Below are 23189 nucleotides of genomic sequence, written 5' to 3'. Positions count from 1 at the left end.
AGTCCAGGATCGTGGAGCTCTGCCCAAGCCTCTTATCTGAGAACAGAGAAAAGACTACGTGTGAAAGTCCTGAGAGCTGGGGGACGGCTTGCTTGGGAAAGTGCTAGCTTTGGAAGCCTGCGGAGCAGATTCCAGTTCCCAGAACCTAAGTAACAGCAGCTGCGTAGTGGCAGGCATGGAGACCCCAGTGCTGTGAAGTGAAGAAAGGCAGATCCACGAGGCTCACCGACCAGCCTGCCTCACTTTATCACAGACCTCCGGACCAATGAAGGACCTTTTGTCCAAAAAATCAAGATGGATGGTGTCTGAGGGGCAAGACCCAAGGTTGTCCTCTGGCTTCCACATGCAAATAAACAGGAACCATAATAAACAAAGAAATATGGTCTTGAGAGCTGGCAGGGTGACCAGTTCAGTTACCTCCCAGGCCCAGGGCTCTGAGTGGCTACCCTATAATCTACTCGAGCTCATGAAAGGGCTGTTCCGACAGATCCAAAGCTGTAGGACCTCCAGGACACAGGGCAACAACAGGAGATCTGAAAGGAGTCTAGGTAAGGATCCAGTATTGATAGTGTAGCAGAAGCCAGAGGCTTCTACCTGGACCAATGACCCACTGCAATGGACATCTGCAAGTAAAGCAGTGTACAAAAGAGAGCACTGCATGGCACGGTGACACAAAGTAAAGAAGTGTGACAAAAGGGTGCACTGCATGACACGGTGACACAAAGTAAAGAAGTGTGACAAAATGGTGCACTACATGACATGGTGACACAAAGTAGTGTGACAAAAGGGCGCACTGCACACTACCACTCCCATGACAAGATGCGATTTTTCCTATCTTATTTTACTGGGGGGGGGGGGGGGGTAGGGGAGTTGCAAAGGCAGAGGGTAAATACAAAGGGACAGGGAGATGAGTGGGATTAGAGTACATGACATGAAACTTACAAAGACTCAATGAAAAGTTAAACAATGAGTTAGTGTATCATATCACTTATAATCTAACAGGGTAACCTGTTAACACAATCACATACCAAATTCATTTCTTAATGAAGTATTTTTTTTTAAGAATTATTTTTATTTATTTTCTGTATATGAGTACACTGTCCCTGTTTTCAGACACACCAGAAGAGGGCATCAGATCCCATTACAGATGGTTGTGGGCCACCATATAGTTGCTGGGATTTGAACTCAGGACCTCTGGAAGAGCAGTCAGTGCTCTAAACTGCTGAGCTATCTCTCCAGCCCCATAAAGATTATTTAAGGATAGTTTATAAATAAAATTTGAAAAATTACCTCAAAATATAAAGACTCGGAATTTGGGTCACTTCTGTGAGACTGAGTAGAGTTTAAGTGCTTATTGTCTTGTCTCTTTTGCAAATTCTGTCTTCTTTCTGAGGAAGTGCTGTGCCCTCGGCATCTGAATCCAACCTGAGAAAGAAAGTATTATCTTCCAGTACCTGTTGCACTGAAATACAGCGGACGTGCAGAGGAGCACATGGGACTTTTACAAGGTGCATAACTTACCTTCAGTAGCTAAAGCACTGATAAGACAAGACAGACGGATGACCTTTCTTCCCCCACAAGATGAATCTTTTTACCAGCTTTATTCTCAAGAGCCAGAGTCTGACAAGCCTAAGGCCCTGCAGGGGATGAACAGTCCTGCTAGGGGGTTATGTACTCTCAGCTGGCCACGAGGTGCGCACGGCTGGTAAATCTAATCACCTGGAAACATCTCCAGGGAACCAGCTGCAGGGGAAGAGCCAACAGTGAAAAGATTACACTAACAAGGAGAGGAACAAAAACTCAAGGTTATCCTTGGCCAGCCTGGGTGAAAAAGCATCTCAAGAGAAAATTGTTCAGTAAGAACCTTGCCCTCAAGGAAATGGGTAGAAGAAGAAAGGTGGCAGAGCCTACAACCCCAACACTAGAGCAAGAGAGGCAGGACGTGCAGTCAGAGCCAACCAGGGCTACAATCTCAAAACTGGCGGGTAGTAGCTGAAGTACAATGCAAGGGCCTCACTCAGAAATTAAATATAAACCCACCCAACATGCACACTTGCTCAAAAGGAAGAGGAGGAGGGAGAGGAGGAGTAGTGCTACTGTCCTGTTACAGGAACTGTTTGTGTCTCCCCCACATTCTTGTGTTGAGATCCTAAGTCTTGGGAGACAGACTCTGGGAAGTGATCAGGTCAAGAGAGCAGAGCATCATGGAAGGGATTTATGAGCTATAAAAGGGATGCAAAGAACTCTCAGCTGCTCTTCTACTTAAGGGCAACATTGAAAATAAGAACCAAGAAGCAAGCCTTGGCAGACAACTCTCCACCAGCCAGCTGACCTTCCTGTACCCCGACCCTGGCACACTACACCTTTCTGCCCACAAGCACCAAGTCTATGGCACTTTTTTATGGTAGCCAACAGACTGAGGCATTTACTAATAAGTCTGAAAAATATTTCACTGTCGGAGGGTAAAGGAAAAGCATGTGTTCTAATGACTTCGAGATATGTTTAGTCTCTTAAGAACGGATGTTAGCTAACATCAAACATCCCTCAGAAGGAATAATGAGACGTGAGAAGCCCTTCTCCATCAACATCTACCTCACAATCCTAACAGTAAATGAAATGAGGCAGTCAGAGACAAATCAAGGACATAAGCTTCTGAAACCACACATACAAAGGCCTACACCTGGCCTATTTTCATGCTTGCTGCTGTAAACCAACTAGTATATATGTACTGATGGTACTGGAAATACTTAACAGTTTATCTGTAAAAGCAAATGCCACTTAATTGTTCCAAGTGGAGGAAAAGAGTATCAGGCCTGCCAGGCATGGTGACTCATACATTTAATCCTGGCTCTCAGGAGGCAGAGGCAGACAGATCTCCTGAGTTCAAGGCCAGCCTGGTCTACAGAGTGAGTTACAGGACAGCCAGGGTTACACAGAAAGACCCAATCATCAAGAGGGGCGGAGGGGAGAGAGGGAGAAGGAAAAGTACCGTAAACCTTAAAATTTCAAAACTAACAGTTTCAGCAAGGTTCCTGAGAAGCAAATTTTCCAACAGCCTCTGAGCAAGCCACTAAGCTCATAACAGTGCTTCTGCCAGTTCTTCTAAGCAAGCTTGTTGCTGAAAAGGCACATGTGCCAGACACAGTAGTAGTCTTAGAATTCAAGAAGCAGAGGCAGGATCACCAAGTTCAAAGAGATAACCTGGCCTACATAGGTAGTTCCAAGCTAGACACAGCCACAGGGCAGGACTCTGCTTCGAAATAAAGAAGCATGTGTAAGGACAGAAACGGGGGCAGGGGGTGAGGGAAGAATGAAATCAAGACTCGATGATGACACACTTATAAGCCCAGTTCTGGGAAACTGAGGAAGGAGACTATAGGTCGAGGCCTGACTAGACTATACACTGAGTCCTGACCTCAAAATAAATCAAGGTAAAAAGAAACAGATCAAGCATCAGAGTAAGCAAAGGCATGAGACAAGCCATAGGAAAGGAGACAGAAGTAACTCAGAAACACAAAGATGCCCAGCTATATTAACACCTTTGTGAAAATCTAACTATCATGTTAACAGTTCTAGAGACTGTCTCTCTCAAGTTATTCTGTTTAGAATTTGATTCCTGGAGGATTTGGCACTCCAAGAGGTGGGGCCTGGGCTGCCAGTCTTGCAGGAGGACCTGGGTTTGCTTATCAGAATCCACTGTTAAAGGCCAGGTGTGGTGGAATGCACTTCTAACCCCACTGCAGGACGGCAGAGCCAGGAGGACATCTGGGGCATGCTGCCCAGCCAGACTGGACTGGCAAGATCCAAGCTGAATGTGATCCCCCCCGTCTCCTTTCTGTATGTGGTTTCCTTTCACTTTTTGTATTTTTAAGTGATTAGCCTGTGTGTAGCACATGCACACATTTGTGTGTATAGACGCATGTGTCTCTGTGCACACACAGAGGTCAGAAGGTCACCGGGTGTCCTCATCTGTCATGCTCAGCTTTATATAGGGTCTCTCAGCGAACCAAGAGCTAGGATGGTGGCCAGCAAGCTGAAGCAATTCTCTTGTCTCTGCCCCCCAAGTCAGGGTTATAGGCATACACATCCATGATTAATATTTTACTAACATAGGTGCTGGGGATCTACAGGTCCTCATGCTGGCACAGCAAGCGCTATTACCCCCTCAGCCATCTCTCTAGTCCTACAATCAGTGAGTACAAGTACTTGCTGCTTTAAAATGTAGACGACCAGGTGCTACCAGTCATCAAAATTAAGTCTCTTATAAAAATATCTTGAAACACTGTACTATAAAAAGTAGCACAAGGGCAGGTGAGACTATCTAGGAGGTAAAGGTGTTTGCTGTGAGGCCTGGCTGGCCTGTGCTTGACCCCTGGGATCCTCAGAAGGTGCAAGGAGAGCTTCCAAAGTTATTTGCTGAGCTATACACATACTCACACGTACGCACGCGCACACACAAAGAACTAGTATAAATAAAGAGAGGTCACTATTTCCTGCACGGGTTTAACCTTCTAAAAGCCTTTAAAGCCTAGAAAACAATTAGAAATTGTGAAAGGGCCACAGTCTGGTTTGGCTTAAAAAGGAGTTGGTATTTGGGGAAAAAAATCAAATATATACTTAACAAAAATCTTAGGGACAAGGAAACATCAGTAAGAGATAGACGATACACTCTTGAAATCTGCCTCTATTGCTTTAGGAATGAAGGAGGAAAACACAAACAACAGATCTGCCAGGTAGAGTGGCACATGGCGCCAGCACCTGGGAGACTAAGGCAGGAAGGTCAGAGGTTCAGAGCAACTCTGGTTGCAGAGCAAGTGCCAGACTAGCCTCAGCTCTAGAGCAAGACCCTCCTCCAAACAAACAACATACACTCGGTGCTTGGCTTCTTTTTTTCCCACCAATTATCAGGCAGAGATAAAGCACTTAAAATATTTTTCACCACTGAGCAGTGGTGGCGCACGCCTTTAGTTCCAGCTTTGGGAGGCAGAGGCAGGTGGATTTCTGATTTCGAGGCCAGCCTGGTCTACAAAGTGAGTTCCAGGACAGCCAGGGTTACACAGAGAATCCCTGTCTCGGAAAAAAGAAAACAAAAAACAAAAAAAGAAAAGGAAAAAAAAGGGAAAAAAATGGTTTTCACCTCAGGGTTACAAAATGAACAAACAACAAAACTAGGGCCAGGATGCAGACCAGGAACTTGGCAAGGCAAGTAGTTTCAATTTCAACAGAAAAAGTCAGTAAATACTTTGCACATTTTGTTTAATCTTTATCATCAAATAAAGCTAAAGCCAAATTGCCTCATAAGCCTGAAACAAAAATGGCCTGACTGTGCAGGAATCACAGGGAAGAAAGGACCATTCCTCCTGTTTCTGTGGGGCCTACGGGGTCTGTCAAGGGACTGTCTGAAGTGTTAGTCTCAGGGAGGCCAAGATCAGCAGGAGCAGTAAACATTTATCCTGCTCTGACTTTTGGTCCATTCATAGTTATTTGACAGCCCTAATTCCTTAACTAGATATAAGGAATCCAGGAAGTCTATCTAAAATGAAAAAGAGAAATAATGACCGATAAGCAACTCCCTGATTTGACAGCCAAACAACACAAGAAGATACAGTCTCTGTAGATGCATAGCTGTACACAGTCCACGCTGTATAACTGACAGGCAACTGCCCAGTCTGGCCACACTGTGGCACCAAGTAACCATCTATGTGACAATGGCATTAATGTGCAAGAGTTAATAAGCCACATCAAAATATGCATGGTTGAAGAGATGGTTCAATGGGCAAAGGTTGTTTGCTAGCCAGCCTGGTGACCAGAGACTGACCCTTACCCGACAAGCTGTCCAGACCTTACAGCTACTGTGCATTTAGAACCTAAAGACCAGACTGCAGTCCTTAAGCTCAGCCTCTCACTCTATATTGTTTTTTGTTGGTTTTGTTTGTTTGTTTGTTTGTTTTTTGAGACAGGGTTTCTCTGTGTAGTCCTGAATGTCCTGGACCTTGCTTTGTATACCAGGGTGCCCTCAAAGTGACAGAGCTCTGCTGCCTCTGCCTCCCGAGTGCTGGAATTAAAGGCAGCCATTCTTAAGAGAAGAGGGTCTAGGTTTTGATATGGAAAGAAACAGACACTGCAAGTGACAGGTAGGTGGGCTTTGCTTTTCTAAGGCCATGACATCCTCACCCAGACACAGAGTAGAAACACGGGACCACTTACATCCACATTCTCACCACCTTCACTCAACACACGACCAGTCATTATGCCCTACTTGCTAAGGCATTTAAAGTTAGATATGGGAACTTCCTGTGTATGTGTGTGATATACATGCAGGTGTTCGTGTGTGCACATGTGCATGAGTGCACACTTTCGTGTTCTCAGATGAAGCCTCAGGTGTCCTTTCTCAGAAAACAACCACATTTGTTTAAGACAGGCTCTTCCATGGCCTGGGGCCTGCCAACTATGCAATCATGTGTGTGTCCCTTCCTCTGTATCTCGCCACACTATTTTTTTGAGACACAACCTCTCTCAATTGAGCCTAGAGCTCACCAATTCAGCTAAGGTGGCTGCCTCCCCAGTTCTGTAACTACTGATGTGCACCGTTCGTTACATGAGAGTATTTTAAGGAGGTGCTGGGGATCAAACTCAGATCCTCATGCTTATCAGCAGCCCACAGGAGCTCACATTTAGATAACCTTTAGCATCTTTAAAACTTAAGGATACTGTGAGTCTTTCATAATTGCTATACCATACCGTGATTCCTAAATGCTACACCATTATTATGATAAAGTTAATTTATCCATCTCACACCTAATCAAATTTCCAATATCATTTAAAGTACCTGTAAATTATTTCTTTGTTCAGTTTGCCTTCCACCTCTAGAAAATGCTTGGTTTTTTTCCATCCAAGGTCTTTTCTGAGTTGCCTGGCAAGTTACTTTGGGCCAGTTTACACCACCTGTATCAAATATGTAAAGATATTAAAGATAAGATTTGCTGATAAAGGAAGCCAAAATCTAAACAGATGAATCACTACAAATATGGAATTTTTCTGTACACTTAAAACGTCATGTGCACTCTTAGTAACACAAATGGCATCCTACCGAACAGTCTACACCACATTTTCTCAATGGGTTTGGGAAAACTATATATATTTTTCAATTAACTTGAATCACTGGAGACTTATAGTTTTTGTTATAACACTATTTAGCTCCACATTTAAAGGAAAACTCGAATGGACAAAGAATAAAATATATACAAAGAGGAAAAGAAACACTGCAAAAAAATAGTACCTGAACAGCCTGATGACTCCAAACGCTAAAGAACACAAAACAGAGAGGATAATTACTTTCTAATTAAGAATCAATATGACATACTTTGCAAATGCTTCATAATTTAACCTGTGTTAAATATATTATTACTCAGAACAAGTGCTTTATATTTTCAATAATCGTAAAGTACTATGATTACTAAGAATTGCTCAAAAAAAAAAAAAAAAAAAAGAATGCTTCCACTTCAGCAAAGAACAAAAGTACCAACAACAGGACTAACAAAAAGCAAACAAACACAAACTAGAAACACTGAGGTACTGCGCACATTCATGGTCCCAGAGGCAGGGTCACACAGAGCCCCTGGTGCAGGCTGGTTGTTGTGCTTGGGACTGCAGTAGCCGCTGTCGCTGTCGATGTCAGCTTCACTGGCGCCCTGCTCACTGGAGGACTCTACAGCAGGGTGGGACGCTCTTCTCCTCCTGCCTTTGGCTTTCCAGAGCATTGTGGCTGTGCTCTCCGAGAGAGACTTATTAGCGATGTCTGATGGGAAATCTACAAGGCAAGGCAAGTGGACAATTCTCCATGATGGCCAAGTTTTTTACATTGTTAAATTATAATTAAAATGACAGAGTTTGTAAATGGAGAAATATGTGACTCTTTGAAAAAATCACTTAAAAATGTTCCTAATAACTTGTAATAGTGTCGTTATAAAAATAAATCCTTGTATCATAATACTAAAATCATCAGTCATTTAAGAGAGAACATGGCAAACCTGGCACAGCCACCACGTGTGCCCAACAGTCTCCCTCCCTTCCCTCACCACTGTGTTCAGTTTTCACTCACTTTTCCTTGTGGATTTCCCATGGATTTTCCTATTTCTAAAACAGTAATCATGTACTTTTGCAGCCTTTGGCTATATCACTAAAATATCAGCTATATCTTCTTATTCCCAGCCCCTCCACATTAGTTCTAACCTTCGGCTGTATGGAGCTAATTAATAAATGCCACTGTAGAACAGACTACTTTTGCATGAATAGACCAATGCATTTATCCTTTTATTTCCACTCACATTGCGCTTTGGTTGTTTTGCTATTAAAAGCAACCCTATTGGCTGGACGTGGTGGCATATGATTTTAATCCCAGTATTTAGGAGGCAGAGACAGGAGATCTCTGAGTTCAAGCTCAGCCTGATCTGCAGAGCTTAGTTACAGGCCAGTTAGTGCTCACTGAGTGACTATCTCACAAGAAACACACAACCCACTGTTGATTGGAGGCAGGGGGCATAATAATCAAAATGTGTGCATGAAACTGTCAAAGAAAGAATTCAATGAAAACTAACAGTCTGGGACTCCCGACTATAAGTGTGTTCACTTGGAAGTTTCTGTAAGGCAAATATGAATGGGTCTTATAGGACACACAGATTCAAATTTGGTAATGCTAAATCAATAGTGAAGGTGGTTAAAACAACCTACATTCCAACAGTAGTAAATAATGCCCACTGATTGACATACCAATACTTGACACTGCCTCTCTAACTGTACGGTACAGGAACGCAGCTAACGCTTGTGTATTACCTTACATCTGGACAACTGGGTTTTTTACATTTTATCAATTTATTTTATGTGTGTTATTTGTGGCATGAGTGCCATGGTTTTGGCCAGCTTGTGGGAGTTGGTCTTCTTCATCCACCATATTGGTACTGAGTATCAAATGCAGGCTGTCCAGTGTGACAACAAACACCTTAACTTGCTGAGCCATCTTGAGGCTCCCTGTTTTGACTCTAGCCATCTTAAATTCTTATTACACAAGTTTGGTTGTTGGGGCACACTGTGTGAAGCTGTGTCTCTGTCCTTCCTCATCTACCTAAGGCATTCTCTGATTGGCTTTAGTAAAAATATGATGGCCAATCAGCTGGGCAGGAAATGGAAGGCAGAACTTTCTGGGAAACACAAAGGAACTCTGGGAAGAAGAAAGAGGAAGTGCTTTTTGCCAGGATACATGAGAGGAAATGGACGTGTTGACTATGGGCTTAGAAGGTATAGCTAACTGCGTGGCAGATGGTACTAGGTGGTCACTCAGGTTAACTTAGATGAGCTAGTTGAGTTTGCCCAGCTAAGTCCTAAGCTCTGTGTGGTTATTTGGGGGAACTAGATGGTTAAGGAGTAACTGCTGCCATGTTAATTTCCAGCATTAACTAATACATACAGAATAATCATTTTACACTTAGTTCAAAAGTAAAATGAACATCTACAAAACAAAGTAATTTTTATCTCTTATTGACATCAGGCAGTCCTTAGAAGTTAAAAACAAACATAGACAGTCTACTCAATCATGCCTCCAGTTCTGAGCTTTCTGGAGGCTGAGCAAAGAATACAAAGTCTCTCTTCTCTCTTCCCTCTCCTCTCCTCTCCTCTCCTCTCCTCTCCTCTCCTCTCCTCTCTTCTCTTTCCTCCATCCCTCCCTCTCCACACCCTCCCATCCCCACCCCCACCCCAACCCCTGGAGACAGGGTCTCTCTACATAGCCCTGGCTGTCCTGGAACTGGCTTTATAGACCAGGCTAGGCTCAAACTTGAGATCCACATGCCTCTGCCTCCCTAGTGCTGGGATTAAAAACACGTGTTCCTCCCACCCCCACCCCAAAAAAACAAAGCCAGGCATGAGGTCCCTTGCCTTTAATACCAGCTCTTAGAGGCAGAGGCAGACGGGTCTCTGAGTTCAAGGCTATCCTGGTCTACAGTGATTCCCAGGACAGCCAAGGCTACACAGAAAAACCCTGTGTCAACCAACAAACAAGCAGCGTCACCACCTGCAGCTCAGAAGGCACTTTAAGGACCTTGCCAGGGTTTACAAGCAGGTGTAGGAATGGGTCGCTGTGAGGAAGGACAGCTCTGGGACACATGGCTTTCCCCATAAATACTGTAGGCATGGGAGCCCATTAAACACACTGCTTTAGGCCCTACAAACCACACAGAAAGATGGTTTTAAACTACTCCAAGATCCTCTTTCTGCTCATATAAAATGTCATATGACTAAATATCCAAAAGAAAAGACTGCATAATGAAAAGCAGCAAGCTATTTCATTCACATCAATCTAGATTCTCTTGTATATGTCAGTATTTTTTTAAACTTTTGTGAACACATATAACTTATATATAATAATGAGTTTCATTATGACATTTACAAATCTTTTAAATTTAATTTTAATAGGAGGAGGGTAGTGTGCCTATGAGCGCAGGTATTCACAGAGACCAGAGGTGTCAGACTCCATAGAACTGTAGTTGCAGGCCGTTGAGAGGCACATGACATGGCTGTTGGGAGCCCATCACCTGTCCCCTGGAAGAGCCATCTCTGCAGTCCTTACAATATTCTTTTGAGACAGGGGTCTCAGCATACAGCTGAGCTGGTCTTAAGCTCACCAGGCTGAGACAGAATCCCAAGCAGAAGCTAGACAGACATACTAGCCAAGGCATCAAGGTCTAGGCTCAATTCAAAGGAAGGAAAGCAACAGAGGACACTCAGCATCAACGCTGATCTACACACATCTCCCCACACATGTGAGAGTAGACAAGTACGTAAACAAAAAGAACACTGCCTTACCAGTTTGCTGTGAAGCATCTACCAGAAGCACAATTTTTGATCGGCTATCAGGACCTGTTGCGCTTGTTTCTTTCTGAGTAGCCACATTCTTCACCTGTGGTCTTTTGTTTTTTATATGTTGTTGTAAAAGCTGCGGCTGGGGGTGGGGGGAGGGAAGACCACAAGAAAAACAGAAGAAGTAGCCAGTGAATGAGTGATGTACTAAACATAACCTACACACCCATTACACAAAGATCTAAATGTATACCACAGATCACTGGCTCTTTGCTGGTTTTGTGGAATTATCAACAAGAAGCATCAGAAGCTAAATGATGTACCATAAGCACATTCACACATTCTTTATCTAAAAAAACATTAGTTTGGGATTCTTTCTTTGCCTTGTGAGCTCAAGGCCAGCTCAGCTACATTCTGAGATCCTGCCTCAAAAGACTTTTGTAAGGACTGCAGAGACAACTTAAAACTGCTTAGCAGAGGACAGGTGACTGGCTCCCAACAGCTGTGCTGAGTGCTTCACTAAAATGAACCTGACTTCAGTTTAGTTTTTAGCTGAATTTCTATTTTTAAATCAATTATTAACTATTAACAAAGTTTAAATAGTGTCATATGAATACATTTTTAAGAGGTAATAAAAGTATGAAAATTTAACGTCACTAAATTCATAACAAAGATGAGCAAAATATTTCTGCCTTGGAGTCCAAACAAAAAATATGAAAAAGCTGCTTTCTTTCTTCAGATTTTTAAACAGGAGTGATTGTTCCTCAACAGCAATTTACACCCCGAACTCTGAACTCAACTTCAAGTTTCCGAACTGAAGCTGCTGAGAAGGCGTTCTGAACATCCTACTCTTCTGACGCCTAGAAATTATACACTACTAGCTTGCTTTTCAACCTGTTTCCTTTCATTCTTGGTGGTCCCCAAAAGTTGCCTTGACTCAATGTTTCCATGAACCAAGGTAAAAGTTTTCCAAGATAATCTCTGCTGTTTGTTTTTTCATTTTTAAAAATTATGTCAAAATGTAGCAAAGACTTTACTGAGGAAACTACTGCAGTCTGGAGAAAGCAACAGTTCTGGTAGTGACAGAAATGTCTCCTTGTGAGCAGTGTTGATTACAAACAGGCTTTTCTTACAGCTTCAATATTAAGCCCTTTATGGAATTAATGGAAAAGGAAGCGTTGCATTGCATCTTTTACACACACACACACACACACACACTTGCATCAGGTCCTGGCCTTGAATGGGAGAGGCTTCATCCCTTACTTGTTTCTTCCTCTCCTGAACGACTAACAACTCCGAATCCTGACACTGTGGTTCAAGGACTCTGAGGAGCCACTAACACTTTTTTTCCTTCTTCTGCTGATTTTAGAAGACTGAAACAGCTTGAGGTACAGTGACATTCAACCACATGATCTGTTTAGTGTTGCCATTGTCACTGTACAATTTTAGCACTAAATCAAAATAATTTAGAAATAATTATAAATTATGTTTATGTAAAACTCTATGAATGATCATGAAGATGACTTGAAATTATACTTTCAATCAAGAGGGGTAATAAATCACAAGAAAAAAAATTTAAATAATATACCTACAACACTTTTTATTAGTGATGTATACTTTGTATCAAATTAAGCATTAAAGGCCAATGGTACAAGTAGTAAATTACCTATGCTAGTACTAACAACAGAAATATCATATTTAAAAACTACACACAGAGTGTGGCCACTCACTTTTGGCACCACTGGCCCTCTGTTACCATTCCTGCTCCGATGACTGGACAACGGGAAGGCCTGTCCCAGCTGATTTGGACGCTCGGTGCATTCTGTGGTTATGGCATTGACGGTGTTTGCAGCCTGGAAGGTGCTGGAGTAAGGGGTAGGGAAAGGATGATAGAAGCCCATAACTTGGGCACAGGGTGCTGGCATCAGCTGGTAATAGGTGTACTCTGTGGAAACAGGTGGCTGAGCAGATATAATGGGGTAGGCAAGGTAGGGTCCAGTAGGACTTGGGCTGGGCTGCTGCCATCGTATATCGTTGTTATATAAAGGAAACTGTCTGCAAAACCAAACAAGAGAGAGAAAAAAAAATCTATTGACATCCAAGAGTAATATCAAAGCAGAAAAAACAACAAGACACAGAGAGCAGTGCCTTCACAATACTCCTAGGGAGAGGCACCACTGACACCATCAGCTTTTTTTGCTGATAACCTGCACTTGTAATACCCATGAGCACGGCAGCATAAGAGAATCCAGCCTGAGAGCTTGCCACACTCCACATCCATTTATTGTTTCCCAACCTGCTCTCAAACTCTTCAAGATGTCTGCCTAAAAGTGAAACACCTAGCTCAGGTCGACATTACAACAGCCCACAATCTGTGCACAATGCCCACACTGTAACGGCCAACCCTTACATAGAGGCCCCCAAAACCTGCTTTAGTCACTTAGCCAGGTCTTGCCCTGGCTCCTCTCCTTGGCAACCTAAGACCCATTCCCAAGGAAGTCAGGTAGACTCCCCTGATACCTTTCTCCTACATGCAGTTCCTACACAGCACCAGCAACGCTGTCCTGTCCCAGCAGCACCCTGGATCCTACATGCAGTTCCTACACAGCACCAGCGACGCTGTCCTGTCCCAGCAGCACCCTGGATCCTACATGCAGTTCCTACACAGCACCAGCGACGCTGTCCTGTCCCAGCAGCACCCTGGATCCTACATGCAGTTCCTACATAGCACCAGCGACGCTGTCCTGTCCCAGCAGCACCCTGGATCCTACATGCAGTTCCTACATAGCACCAGCGACGCTGTCCTGTCCCAGCAGCACCCTGGACCACAGTTGCTGCGGAGAAAGAAGGGGTCCTTTCCTCACTTTTGCAATGACAAAGCAAAACGGAAGGAAGTTTACTACCAAAATCCTAAGAATACTTAGATACTATGAAGGATGGGTGGTCATGAATTCCTAACAAGTACCTCACATTGAGGCAAGAAAACAAATTTCTCATACTGAGCATGGCTATTTTGCTACAGAGAAAACTACTATTATTATGCTTAGTCTATAAAAATTCTCTACATTATTTAATAGTGCGATGTTTAAAAGAACAAACAAACAAAACCAAACAGAATCTCATGAAGCAAAGGCATCTTGAATTCATGATCCTCCTGCCTCTACCTCTCCAGTGCTGACACCACACCCAGCTCAGTTCAAAGATTATTAGTGAAGTCCAAACTCAGCTGAGGATTCTGTAGTTGCTACTGTTTATACCTTGAAAAGTCTGTAGTAAGAAACTCAGAATATGCCAGGCATGGTGGCGCACGCCTTTAATCCCAGCACTCGGGAGGCAGAAGCAGGTGGATTTCTGAGTTCAAGGCCAGCCTGGTCTACAGAGTGAGTTCCAGGACAGCTAGGGATACACAGAGAAGCCCTGTCTCGAAAAAAAAAGAAACTCAGAATATTCACTGGGGCATTTCTACTAGTCTGGTAGTCTCATAAATCACACATCCAGGATTACGAGTGAGCCACACACTCACTGTGGCTGTGGACACATAGGAGCGCACCTGCAGAGAGTGTGCAGAGCTGCTGAGCCACAGAGCCTCCCTCCCCATTTATCCCACATTTCCAGTACGTGGCATAACTTGTTAGAGACTGAAAGTACATCTATATGTCAATACAGTGAACTATGACTTTCCCATCATCCTGGAAGAGTCAGCAAGCAGATCACAACTCCCACAAGCCCCACAAGCCCTACCCTAGATGCTACGAGGCACGTGCTATCTGAGCTGAGGGAAATTTGCTAGATTACAGAAACCACCAGATGAGCAGTCAGCAACCATGGCACCTCAATGCCTGTACCTCGTGGCTTTTTCTTGTGCCAGACACTGTCCTGGCCATTATGAGAGTAAGCACTTAATCTCAAAAAAAGGTTTCTTATATTACACATATCCCCTGGGTCACTATACTGTAATATATTTCAATGGCATTTCCTCTTACAAAGAATAAGAAAATAATACATGTTGACAGCTTTCAATTTTCTGCATAGTTTTACTTCCTCTTAAAAAACACAAATAGGGATGGAGAGATGGCTCAGTGGTTAAAAGCACTGACTGCTCTTCCAGTGGTCCTGAGTTCAATTCCCAGCAACCACATGGTAGCTCACAACCATCTGTAATGGGATCCGATGCCCTCTTCTGGTGTGTCTGAAGACAGCTAAGAGTACTCATATACATTAAAAACAAAAAACAAAAAATATAAATAAATGATTAAAGTTTGAAAGTTACAGAGGAAAAAGACTACTGTCCATTGCCAAGGTCTATTTCCCAGCAATAAAGAACAACGGAGTTACCTATTGGACTGGTTTTCCTGAACAAACGGGTAACAGGTAACCAGATAACTAGGGATTGGAGTCGGCTCCACCCCGGAAACACTTCCACCATCACTGGGGAGAGCCATGGGGAGCACAAAGGCATCCAGATTCTTCTTCTGGGGGATGAACGGCTCCACTTCAGCCGAGAGCTTCACATTCTTTAGAGAGAAAACAGAAAGCATGGGTTATAAGTGAACAGCCAGTACACACTTGGCACTTAGAGTCTACAAACACTATCCACAGGGCATGCTCAAGCGACAAAGTCAGTGTAAGGTAAGCAAGTACCCACAAAACAGGGAAGGACTTATCACACGCCACAGCGCTGGAGCAAAGTCAGTTCTTGTCCAGAAGAGCTGTTAGATAGAAATAAGAAGCCAAACCTCAGGACTAAAGAAAGAGTAGTAAGAAATCTGGCTCTTTGGACAAAGCTGTATTTCTTGTTAATTCTGGAGGGGAGAAAGCCATCCAGCTCAGGATTTGAGGAGTAATTTCATGTCTTTGAATAGCTGAAAAAGTCATCTATTGCTGTCTGTGGCAGGAAATTCAGTTTTGTCCATTGTTGAAGGGAAATGTCTTCGATGAATCAAAAACATAAAGGAAAAATTATGTTTCATACTTAAACTCGGAGGGAAAAAATGAGAATAACTTGGAGAGTAACCTTTCCTGGTAGGTATCTGTGCACATCACTGCCACCCTAAGGACTTCTGTGTCAGTCCCTTGGTTCCTGTGCGTCTTTCCTATAATACAGCTCCAGACAGTTAAAAGCCACAGAAAACTCTACTCTGGGAAAATACACACATGGAAAAGTATTAAGAAAATGAGCTCTTTAACAATGTGGACAGTAACACACTCTTAGGAAGAAAGAAACAGCAGTTAGGTAGAACTTGGGCCCCCTGGCAAGTTCTGTAGTTTAATTAGAGGAATTGACAAGCCATTGAACTTAGCAAGTTGTACACTGATTTAAGTAATTTTCTGCAAGTTCTATTTAACAAATTTAAGTTTTTGAAATATAATATCATAGGATGTGGACAGGGTGGCTCATTAGCCCATACGAGGCTGAAGCAGGAAGAAGCCATGCGTCTGAGGCCAGCCTGGGCTAAACACTGAGCTCAGGCCAGCTCTGGATATATCAAGACTGTCTCTCAAAACGGAGGCTGGGGAGATTGGAGGTCTAACTCAGTTGGTAGAGTACCTGTCTAGCGTGCGTGAAGAAGCCCTGGGTTCAGCTCCTAGTACCGCAGGAGTTGGGCACGGTGGTATGTTTAGAATCCCAGCACTTGAGAGGTAGACAAAATCAGGAGATTATGGGCTCAAAGCTCTGTGTAGTAGAGGACAGAGGAGTTTTGAACTCATAATCCTTGGTTTTTAGCAAAGAGAAAGAAAAAGAGAAGCCACTCTAGTCAACAGCTGCACAGGCTGCACAGGCTGCACAGGCTGCACAGGCTGCACAGGCTGCACAGGCTGCACAGGCTGCACAGGCTGCACAGGCTGCACAGGCTGCACAGGCTGCACAGGCTGCACAGGCTGCACAGGCTGCACAGGCTGCACAGGCTGCACAGGCTGCACAGGCTGCACAGGCTGCACAGGCTGCACAGGCTGCATAGGCTGCATAGGCAGATGTCATCAGAAAGAACAGGCTGATAAGCTTTCTCCTGCAGTTTCACTTTTACATGGTTTCCAAAGTTGTTCACTGTGACTTTGAAGCCTTCAGTTATCTACCATATATCTGCAGCCCAAAAACCAATGCTGAAGGCAAACCAATCCTTTAAAATCCAAATGTAAATGTTGGCAACTCTTAATATTAGTACAGAAATCAAAGAAAAATATCTGAAAATATTGAAAAATTAGAATAGTTACTCTATATACTACTACTCCTCAGTTTGAATTCCATGTTTTAGTCACTAGTTTTTATTGCCATTCTTTAAGTGTCTCAGTATTCCCAGGCTAGCCTTTAACTCACGATCCCCTGCCTCACTCTCTCATAGGTGTGTACGAGCATGCATAGCTCATGATCTACATATTTATATATACACATATTTAAAGGTTTCTCTCATTTCTAAGTATATGTATGTATGTACAACTGTCTGGAAGTGAGTGGGTCCATGCAGCTAGAGGGTAGAGTTCTGTGGAGCCAGAGTCACAGGTGACTATATGCTACACTATGTGGGTGCTGGGAAGTGAACTTGGCTCCACTGAGGAGTCCTATGCTCTCTTAACCACTGAGCCATGTCTCCCAACCCCTTAATCTATATTTTGAAAGATTAAATTTTAAAGAAGTAAACTGTTACCTTACTGTTAAGCAAATGTAAATACGGGCTAGAGAGGCGGCTCAGCAGTTAAAGGTACTGGCTGCTCTTCCAGAGGACCCAGATTCAATTCCCAGCACCTAAATGGAGGTTCACAACCTGTCTGTAACTCTAGCTCTGGACTATCTGTTGCCCTCTTCTGATCCCCTCAGGCACCAGGTATGCACCTGTACACAGACAAAACACTCATACAAAAACTAAAATAACAAGAAATATAAAGTAAGCAGGAACTCCAATGACAGTATAATCACTCTGATATTTACTGTCTGCTTCAAACACCCCACTCAGGGGTAAAATGGTATTTTTCACAAGTGATTTCAGAACTCCCTAAATTAATAAAAAATCTCAATAATTCTGTCTGTGAAAACATCCATGCATTTCACTTAATTTTAATTTTGTACAAATTAAAACAAATGTCAATAAAAATACCATTTATATAAATAATCTAGGAAACCAAAGATATTATCAGAACATAAAAGTATAAAATGCCTCCTTTAACAGAGTTCATTAGCCATGCACAGGGATCACAGAGCCATGATGACAACCACCCTGGCTCAAGCTTGGAAAGGCTGTACCAAGGCGAGCGGGCAGAGAGCAGTCATAAGCACAGTGCAGCAGACAACCCACTCTGCATCCTTCAGAGAAGCCTCAGGAGGATGCAAATAATCTCCCAGATTAGGCGACAGAAAAGTGACACCCACCTAAAGTCAGAACTAAAGTAGAACATGATGAGACCGTCTCCCACAGCGAAGCTCAGAGTATGTCCCACACACCCACAGGAAGAGACCATGAAACCTCCATATTCTATGTTAAGGTAAAAATGCATCAAACATTAGGATACTTTTTACACCCTGTGGTACAGATAAAATAAGTGCCTTCCAGGGGGATGAATGGGGCATGAGATGCCTGCTGGATGCACTGTCTCAGTAAGGCATTTGCCCATGTTCAAGGCTCCCGAGCCCAGTGAGGAAAACGGCAGGGGACTTAGAGTGACCACTCACCTCCCACCACGGGCTTTTCCACAGGACTATTAAAGCCTGTTAAGACTTGATGGTGTTTTCAAAAATAAAACCACCCTTTTACATGTAATAATAATTGTCATAGTATCCAACCTGTTAAGTTTCTGCTTTTACACTATTTTCTTGCTTGCTTCCTATGAAGCTTTTCCCCTGACCTCTTGCCTTGATGGGTAATTTTATTTTCCTTTTCACAACTACACATCTGTATCAGAGCACAACCTAAGTCATACTCCACGGGTTACAGTAACACAGGGAGTGCTCATGACTACATCTGGGTCAGAGCATGTCAGTCATACGCCACGGTTTATGCGTGATATGTAATTATACTTTTCTAATAACCTACCATTCTATTTTTTGCCTTTGACCTTTTACATTTAGTTAATATTTTTCTAATGTCATTGGTTTTTATTTTGTTTTAGATGTAAAGGCTTAAAATTTCTTAAATTTCCAAATCTTTTCTCTAAATGTATGCACTCTGATTCAGAGCATTATTTTAAAAATATAGTATGTTTGTCAACTTCCCATAAAACCATCAATTGTCCCTGGATAATAAGGGTTTATAGTGACACTTACAGTGCAGTGGTCCAGCTGTGCTAGATGGGGACAGGGCCTTCACTGCAGATTTGATGGCCCGCAGATGCTCAGGTCTTGGAGTGAGTGTAAGATTTACACAGAGGCCATCACGCTCTCCACTGTACTGTTTACCTAACTCTCCACTAATTACAACAGCTAACAAATTTGAGAGCTATGTAAGCATCGCTTACACTGTGTTGTTTGGGGAACCCAGCCTGCACACGTTTAGTACAGACTCAACTTTTTTCTTCAACTGTTTTGTGATCCAGCTGGGTGTTTCAGGGATGTGGGACCTACAGATGTGAAAAACTGACTGTGCTGCTACAAAGGGTTCAATCAATTTTCTATTTTTATCATATTATTGTGTGTTCATGTGTGTATGTGATGCATACAGGGACCATAGTGAGGGCTTCCAAGAGCTGGTCCCTTCCTTTCTCCGTGGGCTCCAGGTCATCAGACTTGGTAGCGAGTACTTTTACCAAGCAAGCCATTTCACCAGCCAATCTTACATCCTTATTTGTGACAAAACTGCACAAAGCCCCAGGAATTCACTGTGTTTGTTTTTCTACAAATGAAAGAAGAGAATAATCAGTGATTTTGTGGGTCCTTCTAGAAGTCTGACCTGAATGTACTAAAGTTAAGATTAGAGTTAAGTTAGAGTACTGAAACACTATACAGCAGCCTGTGAAACTCAGTGTCCCTCAGTGTCACTTCTATGCTCATTATTTTAAAACTCCAAAACACACCTGATTTCCTAAACAGAGACACTGAATCGCTCTAAACAAATGAATCCATAACTCATTCCTCACATCCCTTTACACAAGCTTTATCATCATCATCTTCATCATCATCACTGAGAAAAGGGAGGCCATGGAGAAGCACCCGTAGAGTGCCTGCTGTGTGAGAATAAAGACTGCAACTGAATCTAGCTCCTTAGCACCCAGGCAAAAAGCTAGATCACAAGTAGGGCCTGGAATCCCAGCTCTGCAAGCCAGTGAGAGGAAGATCTCTGAGGTCTGCTGGCCACCCAGCCTAGCTGCATCAGTGAGCCCTGGGTTCAGTGAGACACCGTGCCTCAAAAAGTAAGGCAGAGAGCAGCGGAGGAGGCAATCTGCCCAACCTCGACCTCTGACCTCTATATTCACACCATGCACATTAACCTCCCCACGCCTACCACACACACACCACACACACACATACACAAATATCATACCAAGTAATAACTGTTTTTACAACAGCTAACTCTGACAGAACTTGTTTTGACTTAATAGTCTTTGTAAAAGAGACTACTCAAGAGGTTCTTCCAGCTGTAAGATACTTTCAGTCATTAGTACAGTTAGGATTATCCATCTAGCACTCTATTGCCAATGAACTGCTCCTTATAAACATACGTAAGGTTTATCTTTTTATAAAGAGCTTATGTAAAGAGTGGTTTATAAAGCCTATGGCACGAAGGCCTTCAGACACAAACGTTTAAAGTTACTCTTGTGCAGTCCTCCAAGGATTTATTACTTAGGCTAACTTGAAACGCAACAAGTCTGTGTTGAGTACAATTATAAAAAACTGACTTATGCAAACTGCTAAGCACGACAACAGCTAATGCTGTAGGCATTTTCAGAAATGCGGAACATAAGCCAACAATGGTTTAAAAGGAAAAACCAAAACACTAGGGAGGGGATGGGAACTTGGCACATATCACAAATACTTCTTGAGGGCCTTTACCTAACTAAGGCTGTTTTGTACTGACTGCAGGCCAAGCTGAGGCAAGAGGTACTGGAGGTTTAAACAAACAATCAAACAAACAAAAACCCTTCGATATCAAATCCTTCTGCATGGCTTTTTTTTCCTAGCTCTCAGACTTCCAGGGATTTAAGTACATGGTGGAGTTTGTGGAATGACAGAAGAGGATGCTCTCTAGATAGTCTGCTACACTTGCTCTTAGGGTAATCACATGAGGAGAGCCATGCTAAATGTTACCATCTAACCAGGTAATTACATTTCCTCTAAGATGAAAGGAGCCATAAGTGAGTATACATATGCATTAGTGCTTCCAGAGTGCCCAGGACGGACAAAAACATCCCACCCTTTCATTAGAGACACACGCGCAAGGAAATTTCCTTTTCCTTCAAGGTTGGAAATCTCAGGTTCTTTTTTCAGAATTACTCTCAAAAATAATGTTTTAATAAATTCACTACAAGCTGTAACATAATACTCCGGGCCACAGTGAAGTGTGTATTTCCCAAGTGGTCCCACATCAATTTTCTCTTGGTAATTGGTGTTCTTTAATAAAAATAAACTTCTAATCTCTGGAAGATTTGCTTTCCTTTTTAAATCTGTGTGGTAAGGTCCTGTGGAAAGTGCTGAGAGAGGAGAAATCTTTCATAAGAGGTCTAGGATAGAATGGACAATAAGACAAGAATCAACAACAGAAACGACGAAGTGTTCAAAATTAGAAAGCTGTGTTTTGGCTTGAAAAGTGTGCGATTTAAAACCAAAACTGTCGTTAACTACGTTTAAACAGAAACTTGGGAGATGGTATCTCATTTACTCGAGTTAATTAACTATTCGCAAAACTAACAGGCAAGTCACCAGTGTTCTCCTTTCAACTATGTGACTAACTGGCCAAGGTCCTGGAAGAGGGAAATTGACAGCGAACAAAAATCACAATCAAATTAAGTCGTTTCCAGGGAAGCTGTAAAATACTGGGGAGGAGGAGGAAGCGTGACAGTATTCTTCTAAGTTATTTTTCACCCTGCCATTAGCCCTTCCTCCCAACTCTTCCAGAAAGAATTCGATGTCATCAAAACACTAACAGACCACTAATGGAACTACTGTGAGAATACGAATATGGACTCAACATGAACTCTCGCTCCATTTTAAAAGAATAATTATTTGCAAAGTAACTAGACAGGAAAACAAGGGTAAGCCACGGTAGTCTCTTCATAAAAGGAATACACTCCAGACTGCTGCAAGGGCAACGCTGTCGCTGCTGAGCTCCGCCGGTCCACCTCCCCCGGCCTTCCAGCTTAGGCGGCCTGCCGGCCCGGAGGCCCGAGAACAGCCCGGGCGCTTGCGTACCTGCTCGGCCGGCGCTCGGTCCATGGCGCCGGCGACAGGCGCCGGCTCTAGTCGGTGTGCGCAGCGCCGCGGGCCGCTTTCTCCATGGCCCCCCGCTCGGTCCCGCCGGGCTCCGTCCACTCCGCACCGCCGGCCGGACGCCGACTCGGCTACGCCACTGGCTGGGGAGGCGGCTCCAGCTCAAGGCGGGGGAGGCGGCGGCCGCCCCGGGGAGGGATCATCTGGGACGGAAGCCGAGCGAGGCCGAAAGAGCCGAGGCGCAGTAGGAAATGGAGATGCGCAGGGGCGGGGATGGCCGAGGAGCGACGGGAGCGGGCGGGGGGGGGGGGGGGGGGAGGGGGAGGGCTGGCGGGCAGCCAAGGGCACTGCCTGGTTGGGTACCTCCTCCCCCTCCCAAGACTATTCACCTAGGAGGGTTGGGCTGCCTGGAACTCCGGACGCATGTGTTCACTTTGCCCGGGACCTCAGAGACTGCTCAGAAGCCAAAACCTAGTCAGGATATTGGAAGAGCTTGTAGCTGCTCACTAGTCCTGTGATCCTGTCAAGACTCTAAAAGAATGAAAAGAACGAACAACATTGCCCTTTGAAAAGTGCACAAATAAATTGCATACACAGAGTAGCCATAGGTAAGAAGCCCTGTTAAAAAAATCTCCACAAATAATGATTAATTAATGTTACTGTCCCGGTTCAGACTCACATCTAGCCTCAACTCCAGGTTGATTTTGCCCATTTCGAACCCTATTTTTACCCAAAAACTGCATAACTACCCAAGAAGAGATTATCTTCTCTGCTTTCCCCATATGGTTAAGAATTGTTCCTTTTAATCTCCAGGTCATCCATCAGCTCCTTAAAGACTAGAGTTTGCCTTGAAACTAAACCCTACTGGTAAATTCCCTCTGGGGAGTTAGGCAGCCTCCAACACACACAAGCTCTCCACAAGAGTTCCGGCTTGATAACGTCAGTCAGCTGAATTATATATACTTCAGTGAAGAAAGAGAGTAGAGTT

At 43.6% G+C, this 23189-nt stretch overlaps 1 protein-coding gene across 1 annotated transcript in view; it reads right to left on the bottom strand.

Moving 5' to 3' along the window:
* The window catches only part of Secisbp2l (SECIS binding protein 2 like), a 47997-nt gene extending 25642 nt beyond the window's left edge, over positions 1-22355 (bottom strand). Inside the window, exons 1-8 of the mRNA XM_021150851.3 lie at positions 22184-22355; positions 15187-15365; positions 12582-12906; positions 10858-10993; positions 7584-7810; positions 7280-7304; positions 6830-6945; positions 1291-1425 (exon numbers count right to left, since the gene is read on the bottom strand). Coding sequence (XP_021006510.1) covers positions 1291-1425; positions 6830-6945; positions 7280-7304; positions 7584-7810; positions 10858-10993; positions 12582-12906; positions 15187-15365; positions 22184-22207 — 1167 coding nt within the window. The 5' untranslated portion in view covers positions 22208-22355. The remainder of the gene's footprint in view (positions 1-1290; positions 1426-6829; positions 6946-7279; positions 7305-7583; positions 7811-10857; positions 10994-12581; positions 12907-15186; positions 15366-22183) is intronic.
* Positions 22356-23189: the final 834 nt, after the last annotated feature.

The sequence above is a fragment of the Mus caroli genome, unplaced genomic scaffold (genome assembly GCF_978045245.1).
Source record: "Mus caroli unplaced genomic scaffold, Mus_caroli_1 scaffold_2, whole genome shotgun sequence".
In the NCBI taxonomy this organism is placed as follows: Eukaryota; Metazoa; Chordata; class Mammalia; order Rodentia; family Muridae; genus Mus; species Mus caroli.
This window is presented reverse-complemented; position numbering and strand designations above follow the sequence as displayed.